Source organism: Carassius carassius, chromosome 43 (assembly GCF_963082965.1).
Source record: "Carassius carassius chromosome 43, fCarCar2.1, whole genome shotgun sequence".
Classification (NCBI taxonomy): domain Eukaryota; kingdom Metazoa; phylum Chordata; class Actinopteri; order Cypriniformes; family Cyprinidae; genus Carassius; species Carassius carassius.
Window position 1 is genome coordinate 6,279,421 of NC_081797.1, and position 16,437 is coordinate 6,295,857.

Genomic DNA, 16,437 nt, shown 5'->3' on the forward strand with positions numbered 1-16,437 from the left:
GGGCAGCACGCATGTGCCGTGAACCCGGATGTATCAGGACTTGTTTGAATAAAGAACAAAAGCATCGGACTGAAAATGCATGATCGAGACTGTTATTAGAAAGTAAAGGGATCTGGTTCCGGTCGGGGTAAAGTACCAGCGCTCCTCGTTTTAGATGATTGATTACAGTAACTCACACGGTGGAGTTTTAATATTTTAATGCACTTGCTTTTAGTTCTTCAGACGCGGTACCATACCAATGCGTGAACATACTTGTCGCAATCTATAAACATAACACTGTAGCTTTAGTTGTAGTGCTGCGATGCATTTGATTCACGTCTACGGTAAAAAGTACGAACGCGGCAGCAACTGGTCCGAGCCAGAGGTTCTGGAGCTGCTGCAGATCTGGTCAGACGTGCCGGTCCAAACCGAGCTAGTGACCTGTCTCCGAAACCAGCATGTGTTCAACCGAATCGCCAGCACTCTGCGGCAGAAGGGCATCAATCGGACCGGGGATCAATGCAGGGAGAAGATCAAGAAGTTAAAGCTGGAGTACAAGCAGAAGACTTTGAGATCCGTGAGGTATTACGAGCTGATGGAAAGGGCGCAGAGCAACCGATCCGCCGCTACCTCCGGTTCGACTTTGCCTTTATGGGGCGGCACAGTGACGAACCAGGTCACCGGAATGCAGGGGTCAGAGGCGCCTGGTCACCCGCCCAGAGCAGGCGAGATTCTGGAGATCAAGACGGAGGTGATGAGCTCGGATGATGAAGCGGCGGGCCCTCCTGAGATGCTCTATGAGTTCGGACCTGTTGATGAGGATGATGAGGCAGGCGCAGCTGAGCACAAACATGCGGGTCCGAACACAGAGGAGAACACTGAGATGGACGGAGAGCAGGGAAACACGCATGTCATCTGTTCCCCATCAGGTATCCTGAACAGTCTGTTGAGATGTATGTATGTATGGATAAACAGATTTGGATGTGTAAATACACGTCACAGTGCAACAGAAACCAAACATCATCTGCATAATGTTCTAAACAATATACACATCTTACAAACAATATACACATCTTACAGACGCTTGTTGCATAGATAGATAGATCAGTATGTAAATACGTATTTCTCAATAATTGAGTTTTTTTTAGGCAAGTTAAGATTTTAACTTCGCCCTTTCAGCATTTTCACTGGCCCCACCACAATTTTATTAAAATGATTTTTCACATATGCATATGAACATAAAGGTGAACATGTATATGAGCGGAAACATACTAGTGTTTTTAATGTGCAATAACACCTGGAAAATAATGCCTCTATTCATGACAGCTATAAATTCTTTTTTTGGGAAAATGTTGGCATGCAATGTAATATTATACACTGCAAATTGGTTAGAAATATTCAACTAAATCTAATGTTTATCACAGGCTATTTTCATTTTGACAGTTACAAATTTTACAAATCATTAATTGTTAGCCAGGTAAAAAAATTTTTTTTTACTTTGGTCACATATTTAAATCGGCACAATATCCAATAACAGTATACAATTTATAAGCAGATTTTTTTTTTCATGTTTAAATAATATAAAAAAACATCTGCCTTGATTTCAGTAACTACAGAGAAACAGTAACAAAACACCACCTGCTTAACACAGTACACCATTATTTACAAGTTTTTTTTAATGTTCTTGAAAGACTTTTTTTTGCTTACCTAAGGAAGCATTTATTTGATCAAAAATACAGTAAAATTAGTAATATTATCTATCAGCTAACCTTCAGGAACTGTATATAATATTTTCATTGCAGTATTTATGCCAAACTCTATGTTGTCTGCTGTTGGCAGGGTTTTTCCATCCAGTGCTTTACTTTCAGCACCGCAGATGTTCTTGACAGCACTGGCATGTTATCACACCAACTGTCGCTTGAATAAAATGTTGACATAATTGTTCAGTTAATTTTTAATGAAGTGTTTATTTGGTCTTTTATCTCTGATTGACTGATTGAATGTTTAATATCTGATGATATCACACCACAGATTGCAGTGACCAGAACATGACCGGCTCCTCCGGTGCGGGTGTTTCCCCGGCAACAGCTCCCATTGTGATGAGAGACGGAGGTAGCCATGGCGACCAGGAAGGGGGCTCCGGATCGTTCCATCAGAGGAAGCGTCGGCGAGTGGGACGTGGGGCCGATGGGGTGTTATCAAATGCTCTGGCTGGATATCTAAGCTGGCAGCAGACAGCAGAAGAGCGTTTCCTGGCTCTGGAGGAGGACCGGATGCGACAGGAGGCACGGGCCGAGGAGCGGAGGGAGCAGCAGGAGGAGAGGCGAGCGAAGCAGGAGAGAGATCATGAGTTTCGTCTCATGTCCATGTTGACCAAAGTCCTGAGTTCATCACGTGGGACGGAAGACCAGAGTGACTCCACCAGCAGGGAAACGCTCCCGGTGCCCAGCACATCACAAACCTTGTTCCCCTATGTGTTTCCCAGCAGTGCCAAAGTTGTACCCAGCATGCCTTGGGGTGATCAGACGACACAGTTCAGCCCGTACCTTTCCCGCCGTGGCAATAGCATGCGGCTGCATCAGGGAATCCTGCAGGAAGGCTACAATCAGTATCGTGCCAACAAACATGACGAGAATTCAAACCCTCATGTTAGTCTCCCTGGAAACAGTACTGCTTTAATATTATTAGTTACTGCAGATGTTGTTGTGTTTTTTTTTTTTGTATACAGTAGGTATACGCTGCAGTAAGGTGTCTTATTTTTCAATCATTTAACCATTTCTGCATGAATTGTAGGGCATAAAAATATATATATGATAAATTATATACTTTTATATATTCTCACAGCTGTAAGATTTTTGTAAAATAAATTATTCATTTAATTTGACAGGACACTTTAAATTGATTAAATGTGGCAGCAAATTAAATAGATGCTGCTCTTTTGGGGTTAGTATTCTTCAAAGAATCTTAAAAATATATTAAAATTTTTCACAAGAATATTAAAAAACAACTGTTCAACATCATAATAATAAATGTTTCTTGAGTAGCAAATAAGCATGTTAGAATTATTTCTGAAGGATCATGTGACACTGAAGACTGGTGTGATCATAGGAATAAATAACATTTTAAAATATCTTAAAATGTATATTTAACATTTTAATATTATTTAAAAAATAAGCAAAGAGACTTTCAAAACATAAAAAAAAATTACTGACCCCAAACTTTTGAACTGTAGTGTAGGTGTTAATGAAAAATCAAGAAAAATGTATACTGCATGCTTTATGCAGAAATAAACAAATGACTGACTAGACCAAAAGAAGAAGATAAAAAGAAATTGTACTGCACCATACAGAACCAAACAATCTCTGTGGTGGAAAGGGGGGTTAAAATAAATCTAGTTTAAATTAAATTGTTAAAATATTTAATTTTTAATTAAAGTGTAACTGTGCCTTGCCTTTTTTGTACAATTTTAATAATCCCTTTTCCTTAATTAGTTCAGTTGAAATCATCTTGCATTGTGACATTCATGTTCCTTTTTAAATAATTTTTGACATTCATTTCTTAAACAAAATTCAGGTTTAAGTAAAGATGAACTCAAGAAAAAAAACTGCTTGGATTCGAGAACATTTGTGAAAATATATTACTCTCTACAGTCACTCACTCAGTTCATTCTCTGTATGAGTGAACTGATTTTTTCTGATGTTAAAGACAAATCAAGTCTTGGTTTTACAGGCACTGCTTTGGTTACTGCAGAGGCCACAAACCTCATGGGACTTCATAAACAAATCTGTGTAGTTTGCTCATTTGAATACATTTTTTTGTGTTTGTCTAACTTCTGCTGTTTGGTAATTTGCTGTGGTTTTTAATGTTATTTATTTCAGGGCATTATAAACTTAGGAACCAGTGAAAACAAGCTGTGCTTTGACCTCCTGCAGAAAAGAGTAAGAGATGTGATTTACTTGTTTAGCATTCATTAGTAAAGATCCTTTTTCATTAGCGGTGATTTACGCCTGGTGGAGTATGAAATTGAGAAAGAAAAAATCCCATTAAAATATATATCACACTATCATGGAGTCTTGGGGAATGTGCTCTTTTGGCCAGTGAGCAACCACCCAAAATACCCTATAGCAACTGAATTAAAACAAGCTAAATGCCATTCAGAACGCCTTAGAAACTGCATACCAATGTCCTAGCAACCATCTACATTACCCTTTCGAGTTTTGCACAGACAAGCACCACTCACATTGTCATTTCAGTGTTCTTACAACAAGAAATACTTTCCAAAAACCTTTAAATGCACAGGAATTTAAAAAGATGTTATTGAGCCTGGATATTACATGTTACAGTCATTGTTGATTGATTCTTGGTATCTCTAACAGCTGATGCGACCCGACATGCTTCAGATTGAACCTGCTTTCTTACAATACCCCGACTGGAAAGGCCACAGTTTGTAAGCCACCGTTTATCCTTAACTTCTTTTAACTGCGTTCGTTTTTCTGTAATCTGTATATTTTGTGTAAAATCCCATGCTCGGCTTTCATTTCACAGTATTGATTTTCTTTTCCCCAAAGCCTTCGAGAGGAAGTTGCTAAGTTCCTGTCAGACTACAGTTGTTCTCCCAAACCGCTAAAACCCAAGAACGTGAGTTTTTCTGCTATTTCTACATCAGTGTTGAATTATTGTATGGTATTATTTCTGTTAGTCTTCCTCTTTCTGTAAAAAGAGAAATTCAGACCGCATGCTTATTTCCTTCGGTTCTTCCGCAGGTCGTTGTTATGAACGGTTGTGGGTCACTGTTCTCGGCTTTGGCAGCTACGCTCTGTGACCCAGAAGGTATCAGACCATCTGGTCACCACAGAATATGTCTGGGCTCATCTCTAAATTTGTTGGGGTTGTCATTTTTTTTTCTTTTCTCCATATTTTCACCAAGTCTGCATTGATTTGATCAGAACGCCAGGAAAAAGGGAAATGATGTGAATTACTATTATAATTTAAAATAGCCCCCCCCCCCATTTTCTTGTATTTTAAAATGTAAATTAGTCTTTTGGTGCAAAGCTGAATTTTCAGCATCATTACTCTAGTCTTCAGTGACACATGACCCTTCAGAAATTTGGTACGCTGATTTGTTTTTTTTCTACCAATTACTACCAAAATTTACTGAAAGCCTTGGAAAGCCTTTATAAATCTACTCCAACATTTTTATATATTGAGAAAATGGTTTTTTTTTAATTATTATATAATCAAACCCTTTTTGATAAACATGTCAATAAACAATATCTTCTAAAATGTCACTTGATATTGTGTGTGTTTACAGATGCCATTCTCATCCCGTCCCCCTTCTATGGTGTGATAACAGAGGATGTGGGCTTGTACAGCAGTGTCAAACTACACCATGTGCCACTTTACAGTCAGGTGGTTTGCGAAAGTCCAGTCCGTTTTCTGCGGTTTTGTTTTTGTTTCTTGTAGCTATACATCTTATATTTCTGTTTGTATTTGTATTGTGTTGGTACAGCCCACAGGAAGTGATGTCAGACCGTTCCAGCTAACTGTTGAGAAATTGGAGAACTCTCTTAAAGAGGCCAAAAAAGAGGTTATTTTTATTTATTTTTTTACTTAAACGTGTACGTACTTGAAACTCACATCGTATGACTCTCTTAAAATTGTACTTTCTTTATATAGGGATTGAACATCAAAGCTCTGATCCTTTTAAACCCCCACAATCCACTGGGAGAAGTGTACTCGTCTGAAGAGATGATCAGCTTTCTAGAGTTTGCCAAAATGTGAGTTAAAACTGTTTCTTACAAGCACTGAACCAAAGCAACTTTTTCATTATCATCATCTTTAATATCTGGAAGCCAGTGACATTTTATCAATACAGAAATATTAATGGCATGTTATTACAAACCCACATAACTTTGTTTATTGTAACACAACAGAATGTTCATGCTGCTCTTTTTCCATATCGTAAAAACATTTATAGAGCAGAGATGAGGAACTACCATAAAAGTATCAAAATGCACTTGAGAGCTTAGCACCCTATTTGTTGAAAAAAATGGCTTTCTTCAAAAAAGTTTTAGAATGGCATGATGATGTGTAATTGATGAAAAACTGGTTGCCAAACTTATGGGTCTGTGATCGCACTTTGTTTTCCAAATGGATTCACATGGGTCATTAAGTTGCACTCTATTGAGGAGAAATTACATTTGTGTTCAGGAATGTCATTTGAATTTGAATTTCTGCCCTCAGCAGGACTAATTTATTCATTCTTTCTCTTACATTTGCTCCAGGCACAAGCTTCATGTGATTGTGGATGAGATTTACATGCTCTCCGTTTTCAACGAGACAGACACATTTCGCAGTGTTCTCAGCTTGGATGGGTGAGAGACATGCACATAAACTCTCTCTCTCTTATTTCTGTGCTTTTTAAAATTCTAATTTACTTCATTTTGTTTGGAAAGGTGTCAATGTCATTTTCATTTTATCTGATAAAGTAGTGTTTATGAGCAGAGCATTTTGTGTACAGCCGTTACCGGGGAAAACAATGTTTCTGCTGCTCCAAAAGCACCTCCTGCTGGCAGAATGAATTAGCATTTTCGCTTTTTCTGTTTTCTGCTGCAACTCTGAGCACTTCTTTATCCTGGCTGAAGCACATTTTTTTTCAGTCTATAAGAATAATCATCCTATTTTATACTTTTAAAGTTAAATATTTTCATATTAATAAGGTGAGTCTGAGAGTATTTTTGACGGTTTATTTGGCTTTTTGTTTATTTGACGGTGATTTCACATTTTTTGTTTGTATGAAATATAAATAAAAGATGAACTTTAATTTATTTGTACTGTTTTTATTTCTAAAATATGATATGGTTTTATAGGAAGAGGTTTTATAGATTTGTAGAATTTGTAGGTACAGACATCCATTGTGGACGTTCTTGGCTTTTTAAAATATTTCTGGGGCTATTTAAAATATTATTCAAATCGATATCTGAATTATTTTATATATCAACTGAAATTAAGAAATATATCATGATATAAATTTTGGCCATATCATTCAGCCCTAGGTACATGTGAATTGATTGCATCACAATTTTTTCCACAGGTTGCCAGATCCCCAAAGAACCCACATTATGTGGGGCGTCAGTAAGGTATGTCACTATTCCAACTGTAAGAAAAGCATTTCCTCAGATTCTTGGCATTGCTTTATTGCATTCAAATGTTGTTGTGTATGCATATAGGACTTTGCTATGGCAGGAATGAGAGTTGGCATGGTCTACTCTGAGAATAGAGATTTGGTTCAGGCCCTGGATCAGCTGGGCTGCTTCCATGGAGTCCCAGGACCCACACAGTACCAGATGGCACAGCTTCTCCGAGACAGAGGTACACATTTCCTCCCTGGCTTTGTCAATGTTTTTTCAGTGTTTTTTCTGTTTTTCACTCTATGGCTGATTCACAATTCCCGTGTAAATCCATGTAAAATTAGTGTTGGTATGTCCCAAAACATACCGTCAAAAGGATAGTATACTTTTTATTTTTCTTGTTGTTGTTTTTGTTTTTCTATGCTTTTATAGACTTAAGTGTTTACATGACACCGTCTTCAACTAAAAATGAAAACTGTGTATACGTCAACTTTTGAATACAAATTTCAAAGTGCAAATGTTTTTAAATCATACTGTTATTACCATGCTGTCTCCCTGTAAGCTTTTAAAAAAAAGCAAATTTGTGAAAATGTATACGTACATGTATAGTTTATAGGTTTGCGCATAGTACTTCTTTACTAAGTGACATGCATAATACATGATGGCTCTGTGTAAATGACAACAATGTTTTGTCTTTATACGTGAAACGTGTATTTCGTTATTCACTGATAACCTTCCCTTCTTGTGTGCATTTTATCCTTCGCAGTGATTTTGATTGACAGGCGATTTGACGAATCATAACTCTGAATCTGCCATTTTAGGCATGAACATGATCTTGAAAAATGGTGTTTAGTGATGTCTTTCCATGGTTGAAACAATATCTTCTGATGTTCATTCATGTTTATTTCATACTATAACTAGTAAAGAGGAAGAGATGATTGCTTCACTTGCCACTTGAACTGAGGCGCTACAGCAATCTGTAATGACACATTAAAGAGCCACAAAAGAAGTATTTATTGTTTGAAATTCTTAAATGATTTTTTTTTTAAAGCAGAGATTTTGAGTTAGACCTAAAGTAACCTGCTCTGTCTCGTTTTTGGGCATGTTGACAGTTTTCTCTTTGCTCCACGATGTTTGTTTCACTGCGTGAGAACCTGATTTGTATCTTGAGTTAAACTCAAATACAGTAACAGTCTAGTTCATGAACAGATCATTTAGATTTATTCGTTCGCAACAGCACTTAACTGAGAGAGATTTCTTGCTGTTTCCAGACTGGCTGAATGGTGAGTTCCTTCCAGAGAACAGACGCAGGCTTAGAGAGGCTCACAGCTTCATGACCGAAGAGCTGAAGAAACTGGACATACCTTTCCTGCACAGGAGTGCAGGTTTCTTCATCTGGGCAGACTTGAGCAAGGTGAGCATCTTTTGAACAGATTTATGCATCCAAACTCTGGAAATCAGTCATGTTCAGCTGATTTCTTATATAATGTTTTGGTGTTTGTGTAGTATCTGAGGGTGAAGACGTTTGCTGAGGAGCTGTCTCTGTGGAGGTGTTTCCTCAAGCACAAGGTTCTCCTGAGCTGCGGTCAGGCCTTCAGCTGTGTGTCTCCAGGCTGGTTCAGAATCATCTTCACTGATCAGCTGCACAAACTAAAGCTAGGTCTGTCGATCGCTCATTTCCATTTCAGTCCCCGTCTTCTTGTAGTGTCTCCTTTGGAGTGGGATAAGATCTGATTATGGCATTTATTCCTTTCAAATCCTTGTTTTACAGGTATGCAGAGGTTTAAATATGCATTAGAAGAACTTCAGGGCTCTTCAGTGCTTGAGACACAGCAGACAACAAGTGACGAACAGGATGACAGCTGTGGGACAGCAAGTAGGGAAGACACTAAAACGATAGATGAGTGCAAAGACCAGACACTTAAGTCCTCAAGCGTTCAAACCAAACATGACACAGTACACATTAAGGCAGAACCCGTCTCATTGGCTGATGAGAACTTTGCAGTTATTAATGGCCAATCGGACATCCACTCAGAGAGTCTGGACTCTCTGATTGGTACTCTGCGACAGCAGATCGACACATCTGATTGGCTGGAGAAGCACAAGCCTGAGCTAGCTGCTGGACAGGACCCAACACAATTGGATGTTTTCACAGACCTGCTTGAAAAAGCAAGGAAATAGAGTAACAGTTGATAGAAACAAGTATGTGCAACGCAACTGTCAAATACAAATACTTTTTTTTTTTTTTCATGAAAGATACCTTCACCTTATGTACAGTTTAAAGGTAAAATCTGTTATTTGCAGAAACAACACAGCGGCGATCCCTGTAATTAGAGACTGAAACAATTATGGAGAGTCACCACAGCAGTATATGAAAATGTTATTATTGTTGGATGTTTTTGTACTTTAATTATTACCCTGGCTGTCACAGTAATTGGAGACTGCCCCTTTAATTGCTCTCATATCAAATTCTAAGCATTTACTCTATTATCTTGGAGTTGATTTTAAGGGGTCTTATTGAGAGGAATCGATTTCTTTAATTTTTTGATTAGAATTTTGTATAAGGGAAATATATTGTAAATTTCAGTATCTAAAATTTGCTTCTCATTGCAATTTCCTGTGAAAAAACAACAACTCAATGAATTTTATTCTTAAAATAAGTTTAAAAACAAAATTCAGTAAAAATATCTTTTAAAAAAAACAGGATGGATTTACTTAAGAAACAGCACTGCATACTATATCTTTAGTACAAAGTAATAATAAGTGGGTTTTTTTTTTGATAGTGCAGCGAGGCAAAATGCTATTCAAGAGAGTCTATTAAAAGTATTAATATCTTATGAAGTGTTGTTTCTTAAGTAAATTCATCTAGTTTTAAAGATTTTTAGATATTTTACTTAAAAGACTTATTAAATAGCCATTAAGAAGTATTTATGCAGTGTCTCTAACTGTGTGTAGCACCTACAACTCTGCACGTCCTTTCAAAGGATCCCAACATTAGAAACGAGAGGCAGATGTTTATTTTTAATTAGATCCCTGATCATTTCAGTCAGATCTTAACAGTTTGAGCGGCAGAAATCAGTTTCAGCTTTGAAAAGAGACTTTTATTGAGGAATAACTTTATTGACCGCCGATGTGTAAAAAAATAAATAACAAACACCTGTTTTTGGCGTGCGCACACAAAATTACTAACCTTAAACCGTAAACCTCAGGGGAAAAATAATGTATATGACCCCTCTAAATTGATTTTAAATCATTTTAAGATTTTGTTGTGGCCTGGCTGTCAGTTTAAGGATAAAAGTGGATGTGTTTATTTACTTTATGAATCTTCTTATCGTTACATGATGAATTTGTTCCAAAAATTACTTCTTTTTTTTTGAACCCGTGGTTGCTTATCATTTTTCAGCTTCCATGGAAAATGCCTTGTTTCAGATCTTCATTGGTGTTAAATGTTTTAAGGGCTCCTGACTGAATCAATCAATCAATCAATCAATCAATCATCAATTAAAATGTTTTATGTTGAATTATATTTCCATTGTGTTATGTTGCTCCTTTACAATGATCTGAGATCAGATGCCGCAGTCTTGCTTGTATTGGTGAGAGTACGGCAAAGCTGACCTGAGGTATGTGGCAGAAAGTGAGCAACAGGAAATAGCCTTGTTCATGGGTTTCCTGTGAGTCCTCCTTGCTGGAAAATAGAGAGTGGTTCTTTCCTGTGCCATTTAGTCGTTGCCATGACGACACAATAACCCTCCAGATGTATTACTACAGTTACTGTGGTTCTGGTTGTGTTGCTTAATACTAAAAGAAGCAAAAAAGCAAAAAGCTTAAAATTGTAAAGTCATATACACACATGTATGCATGCATATATTTGTGTGTGTGTGTGTATACATATATATACATATATATACATATATATATATATATATATATATATATATATATATATATATATATATATATATGCTCATACATTTACATGCGTCTTGCAGAATATGCAAAATATTAATTTTAACAAAATAAGAGGGATCATGAAAACCGCATGTTATTGTTGGTTTAATACTGTCTTGAATAAGCTACTTCACATAACAGATGTTTATATATCCTCTACAAGACAAAATAATAACTGAATTTCTAAAAATGACACACCCGTTCAAAAGTTTTCATCTTAACACTGCGTGTCGTTTCCTGGATGATCCACGACTGTCTTTCTGTTTTGTGATAGTTGTTCATTAGTCCCTTGTTGGTCCTGAGCAGTTCATCTGCCTGCTGTTCTTCAGGAAAATCCTCCACCTCCTGCACATTCTTTTGTTTTTCCAACATTTTTTGTATATTTGAACCCTTTCCAACAGTGACTTCATGATTTTGAGATCCATCTTATCACATGGAGGACATTTGAGGGACTCATACCTAACTACTGTATAAGGTGAAAACATTTACTGATGCTCAAGAAGTCAACATAATGCAGTACGAGTTGGGGGAGGATCATTTTTGAATAGGATGATCAGAGTAAACTATACTTATTTTGTCTTATTTTGGGAGACATTTAATACACACTATATATATATATATAGTAATCTAATAAAAAATAATAATTATAAACATTATATACACAATATATTTATGAGATGTATATTTATTTTGATTGCTTGGTTGAGTGTTTTGTATCTGTTCTTTTTCTCCAGTATTGGACATTTGGTTAAATTCAACCCACAGACTCCTTTGAGCACAGTAAAGTGATTTATAAAATTTCATTTTCACTTTCCAAACCACATGACTCACTGAAACACTCGCAGGGTTTCTGGGGGAATTTAAGCACGGACAGTGTACTGTATGTTTATGAGAGGGGGAGTTTCCATTACGAATGGGTCTCCACCGTGGGTAGAGAGAAACCTTTACAGTGTCGTATTACAGCATTGTGGGGGAAAAGCTTCTGCACATCGTTTCTCTGATTCATTTGATATTCGAACGCGATCTCTGTCAAATCTCTGTCATTTAAACACATTTTTAAAGACTTAAGCCATTCAAGGTAAGCAAACCTAACAATGATTGCCTAATTCTGTCTGATATTACCAACTGTAATTTTAGTTTAGTTTAAGTTTAGTTTCCAGCTAAATTGGCAACTTTGTTATTGTTATATCCAACCATCTGCTTTTTCTCAACAGAGCGATGCAAGGACCAGAAGTGGTCGACTCGAGAAGTCGTTTTCGATTTATTGAGTCCTGTCTCGGCTTGATGGGCTGTTTGTGTATCAGCTATGCGATCTGGACACCTCGGTGGCTGGATGACCGGGGTCTGTGGACCTCAGGGAATGAGACCAGACTGGATGACAGCTGGACCACTGAAGACATTGCTAAAGGTGTGTGTTGTTTGGCTGCTATTCTCATTTATCTCAGGGAATAAAAGCTATTTGTCATTGCCAAGTGTTGTTCGAAATGTTTGCTTAAAAAAATAGAATAATATGCTATATTATATTATATTTTGTGGTGTTAAATTGTAACATATACTACAATATTGAGTCACCTTACATTTTAAACATAAAATTTACATGTGAATATATTTTGAAGTCATGTTTTATCTTCTGTCTAGGGAAAGGAGTAAATCATGACTGGTACTAGTACCACCTCAGAAAACAGTATGCATACGCCCTTTAGCGCTATTTGATTTGGTTTCGACCTGTCATGTGAGCAATAGCAATATTTTAGTAGCCCACGTGTGGCCCTCATTTTTTTTTTTAAATGGCTTTGCATCTTAAAAACTTGGCCTCTATAAAAGATGCATAACTGAAAAACAGTAAAAAGCCCAATTAGATGCTTTTCTGATGTGTGTTTCACTCTCAGGCCTTTAAAAGCTTTGTTTTTTGGAGTATTAAAAGATATAGCCAGAAGGTCTGATGGGAACTGAAAGCGTTAGAGCATATTGTGGCATTTTTGCAGGATTTAACATGCTGAGAAGCACAGAGTAGTCAAATGAGAGAGAACCTGTGAACTTCTACTGAATTTCCAACGTTGGCGTAAAATAATGATATGGTTTTGTGTCGGAGGGGTTTCTACGCTTTGGTGGGCTGCAGCAGACAGGCTATGACACGCTGGACTTGCATTACTCGCATGTTTTATTAGTTGTAGCCTGTCTGGTTTTCCCCTCGGTTTAGTTCTTCCTCAGAACAAGACAAATGAAGAATGTTATAAATAATGAAGGATGAAGTAATGACTGATCAGTTTCAGTTTAAAATAGTTTCATGATGAGATGTTGTTCTTCAAGCGCACTCAGACTGAAATCTGTTGTCATGGTTTTATGCTTGACATTCTTAAAGGGATACTCCACCCCAAAATTAAAATGTTGTCATTAATCACTTACCCCCATGTCGTTCCAAACCCATAAAACTTAGTTTGTCTTCAAAACACAATTTAAGATATTTTGGATGAAAACCGGGAAGCTTGTGACTGTTCCATAGACTGCCAAGTAAATTAACACTGTCAAGGTCCAGAAAAGTATGAAAAGCATCGTCATAATAATCCATCTGCCATCAGTGATTCATCCGAAATGTTTTAAGTAATGAGAATACTTTTTGTATGCACATAAAACAAAAATATGGCTGGCTGACACAGAAGATCGTAGGCAGTTTGAGAGATGTGGAGAGACACAGAGGAGACGGTTCACAAAAAATTGTTGAATAAAGTCATTATTTTTGTTTTCTTCGCTTACAAACAGTATTCTCATCACTTCATCTACAGCGATATCGTTGACTTGATTGCAAATAAATGGACAGACACTATTTAACTGAACAGAGATGACATAACTGAATCCAATGATGAACTGCCTTTAACTATCATTTTTGCATTATTGACACTGTTTTCCTAATGAATGTTGTTCAGTTGCTTTGACGCAATGTATTTTGTTTAAAGCGCTATATAAATAAAGGTGACATTGACATTGACATTGACACTTCATAATGTTACGGTGATGGACTATTCTGACGACGTCTTTCATACTTTTCTGGACCTTGACAGTTTTAATTTACTTGGCAGTCTATGGGACAGTCACAAGCCTCCCGGTTTTCATCCAAAATATCTTAAATTGTGTTCAGAAGATGAACAAAGTTTTTACAGGTTTGGAACAACATGGAGGTATGATTAATGAGTGATTGATGATTAAATTTTCATTTTGGGGAGGAGTATCACTTTAAAGGGACAGTTCACACAAAATGAAAATGGTGTGTTGTTCCCTTATGTTGTTTGAAACCTGTATGCTTTTTTCTTTGTTCTTTGGGAAATTTATAGGGTTTCTATAGACTATACATTTTACATTTATATATTTTAGGGTTTCTAAAGAAAAAAAAATATAAAAAATGATATATATATATATATATATATATATATATATTTTTTTTTTTCCCACATTTTTTTTTTCATTCATAGATATTCATCTTTATTTTATATCTAAAAATAAGTAGTTTGTTGGACAACATACAATGAAAGTCAGTAGGAACCATTTTTTGAAATTTAAAAATAATAAATAAATGTTATATATATATATATATATATATATATATATATATATATATATTTGTCTCTATATATAAAAATAAGTCTTTTTTTATATCTTATAGATATAAATATACACATAAAAACTATATCATATATTTGTGTGTATGTGTAAAAGAAAGAAAGTATTATTATTGAGTCTGGACATAATCATCGGGACATTGTTTATTCTTATTTTGGCTCCAAGGAGTATGTTATACCGTATGACATGCATCAGTATTAAAGGAGTTTCTGTCTCTGTCTGGTTTCCACAGCTCTGGAGGCTGAGAGAGTGTTTGCAGTGGTGGCTTTCCTGATGTCGGTGAGCTCTGGACTGCTGTGTCTCATGTTTGCTCTCTGCTGGACGTCTCAAACGGTGCGTTCCTACTCAAACACTCGCTCGCTGCTGATGGCAGGCCAGGTGCTTGATCCGACCACCCTGCTGCTGTTCACACTTGTACCTACAGGTCAGTACCTCACTCTTATGCTTCCATAAGCCAAGTAACATGAACATGTTTAACCTTCTCCCTTTTGTTTTTTCCCCACAGGGTTTTTCTTTTTTCTCAGCTGGGCGCTTTTTACACATGAACATATTGGTGAGATCAGGGATGATGTCAGTCGACTCGGTCCATCCTATTGGCTGGGAGTGGTGGGTTGGGCTTCTCTATTGGCCGTGCTGCCTGTGGTCTTCCTGGCAGAGAAGTTTGTGGTTCCCGACATCCTGCCGGAGTTAAAAAATGCTGCCGAAATGTGGTGGAAGGCTCCTGAGGTTGCACACGCGCGATCGTTAAGTGAGGGTTGCCATCGTTCACAGCATAAGTCTCATCCTGACTTCAGGAGGTATTTGTCAGTGCCTTGAACAAGAGGAAGAAGGTAGCAAGGAAATACAGAGAAGAGACTCTAGTCTCACTGGTCTTCTAGCCAAATATATGAGCTGAGCATATGCCTCACAACAGGGGTGAAGGACCTGGATGAGAAACCTGTAACTGCTCTCTGCGATGTTAGACGCAAAGCTACAGATTATAATGTTCAGTGCTGGCTTTGACAGTGACTTCACAGATTTATTTGGACGAGGATGCCCAAAAATGTGGTTAATGGACTACCAGAGTTCACTATCTAAGTGTGAAATATAAAGCTGAAAGGATCTTGAAGTTGCAGAGACGCTATTTCTCTATAACTTGTCATAGTCGTTGTCTGCAGCTGTTACTGTGTGAATTATATACAGTCACTTTCAGGGATGCAGACTTAAATGCTTTTCAGAATGCATTTTAAATATGCTAAATTATTAACTAAAACAACAACAACAAAAAACACTAAAATAGTTTATAACTGATTGGGTAATCTATAATAAAATTACTAATAATGGCAATGGGCAGTACTTAAGTAATGCTTCAAATGCAATCATTCGTGCCATATTTTTTTTTTTTTTTGAAGTTATTGAAACATTTTCTTGTATAGAAAAAAAAATTATCTTCTAAGAGCCACTTGACCTTTCCCCTTATTCCCACTGCCAAAAAGTGGTGATCATTTAATTCCAGATTGTTCTGCTTGTTCTCAATCTTCCAGACAATACTGATTCAAATAGTGAGAGCACTTTTATACTACTAACACTTAGTGTAATGGGGACTTCCAGGTGCTTAAGCAGAATTCAACACTACTAGGTAGTGCTCCAGTTGTTTTAGTTTTTCAATCTGTCTTTAAGTACAAGCAGTGCTCTCTACTGGCGATAGTGTAAAGAGCATCATGTATTTTTTTAAAGCTATTTAAATAAACTTTTTGTACTGTTTTAAACCAATAAATAAAATAGT

At 36.8% G+C, this 16,437-nt stretch overlaps 2 protein-coding genes across 2 annotated transcripts; both read left to right on the plus strand.

Moving 5' to 3' along the window:
* accs (1-aminocyclopropane-1-carboxylate synthase homolog (Arabidopsis)(non-functional)) lies at positions 1 to 10,635 on the plus strand. The gene is made up of 15 exons (XM_059535628.1): positions 1 to 908; positions 2,011 to 2,627; positions 3,858 to 3,917; positions 4,356 to 4,426; positions 4,548 to 4,617; positions 4,743 to 4,809; positions 5,291 to 5,388; positions 5,489 to 5,566; positions 5,656 to 5,756; positions 6,264 to 6,353; positions 7,073 to 7,118; positions 7,209 to 7,350; positions 8,381 to 8,523; positions 8,616 to 8,769; positions 8,881 to 10,635. Exons 1-15 carry the CDS (start codon positions 302 to 304, stop codon positions 9,288 to 9,290), a joined length of 2,754 nt encoding a protein of 917 aa, XP_059391611.1. The 5' UTR covers positions 1 to 301; the 3' UTR covers positions 9,291 to 10,635.
* A 1,457-nt stretch (positions 10,636 to 12,092) lies between these two features.
* si:ch211-256a21.4 (uncharacterized) lies at positions 12,093 to 16,053 on the plus strand. The gene is made up of 4 exons (XM_059536119.1): positions 12,093 to 12,135; positions 12,272 to 12,465; positions 14,905 to 15,096; positions 15,178 to 16,053. Exons 2-4 carry the CDS (start codon positions 12,276 to 12,278, stop codon positions 15,486 to 15,488), a joined length of 693 nt encoding a protein of 230 aa, XP_059392102.1. The 5' UTR covers positions 12,093 to 12,135; positions 12,272 to 12,275; the 3' UTR covers positions 15,489 to 16,053.
* The last annotated feature ends 384 nt before the right edge of the window (positions 16,054 to 16,437 follow it).

Bases quoted from the DNA above. Each gene is read 5' to 3' on its own strand.
- si:ch211-256a21.4 (XM_059536119.1), top strand. From the start codon at position 12,276: ATGCAAGGACCAGAAGTGGTCGACTCGAGAAGTCGTTTTCGATTTATT. The intron at 12,466-14,904 runs GTGTGTGTTGTT...TGGTTTCCACAG, and splicing joins CACTGAAGACATTGCTAAAG to CTCTGGAGGCTGAGAGAGTG. The intron at 15,097-15,177 runs GTCAGTACCTCA...TTTTCCCCACAG, and splicing joins GTTCACACTTGTACCTACAG to GGTTTTTCTTTTTTCTCAGC.
- accs (XM_059535628.1), top strand. From the start codon at position 302: ATGCATTTGATTCACGTCTACGGTAAAAAGTACGAACGCGGCAGCAAC. The intron at 5,389-5,488 runs GTGGTTTGCGAA...GTGTTGGTACAG, and splicing joins ATGTGCCACTTTACAGTCAG to CCCACAGGAAGTGATGTCAG. The intron at 5,567-5,655 runs GTTATTTTTATT...TTCTTTATATAG, and splicing joins TTAAAGAGGCCAAAAAAGAG to GGATTGAACATCAAAGCTCT.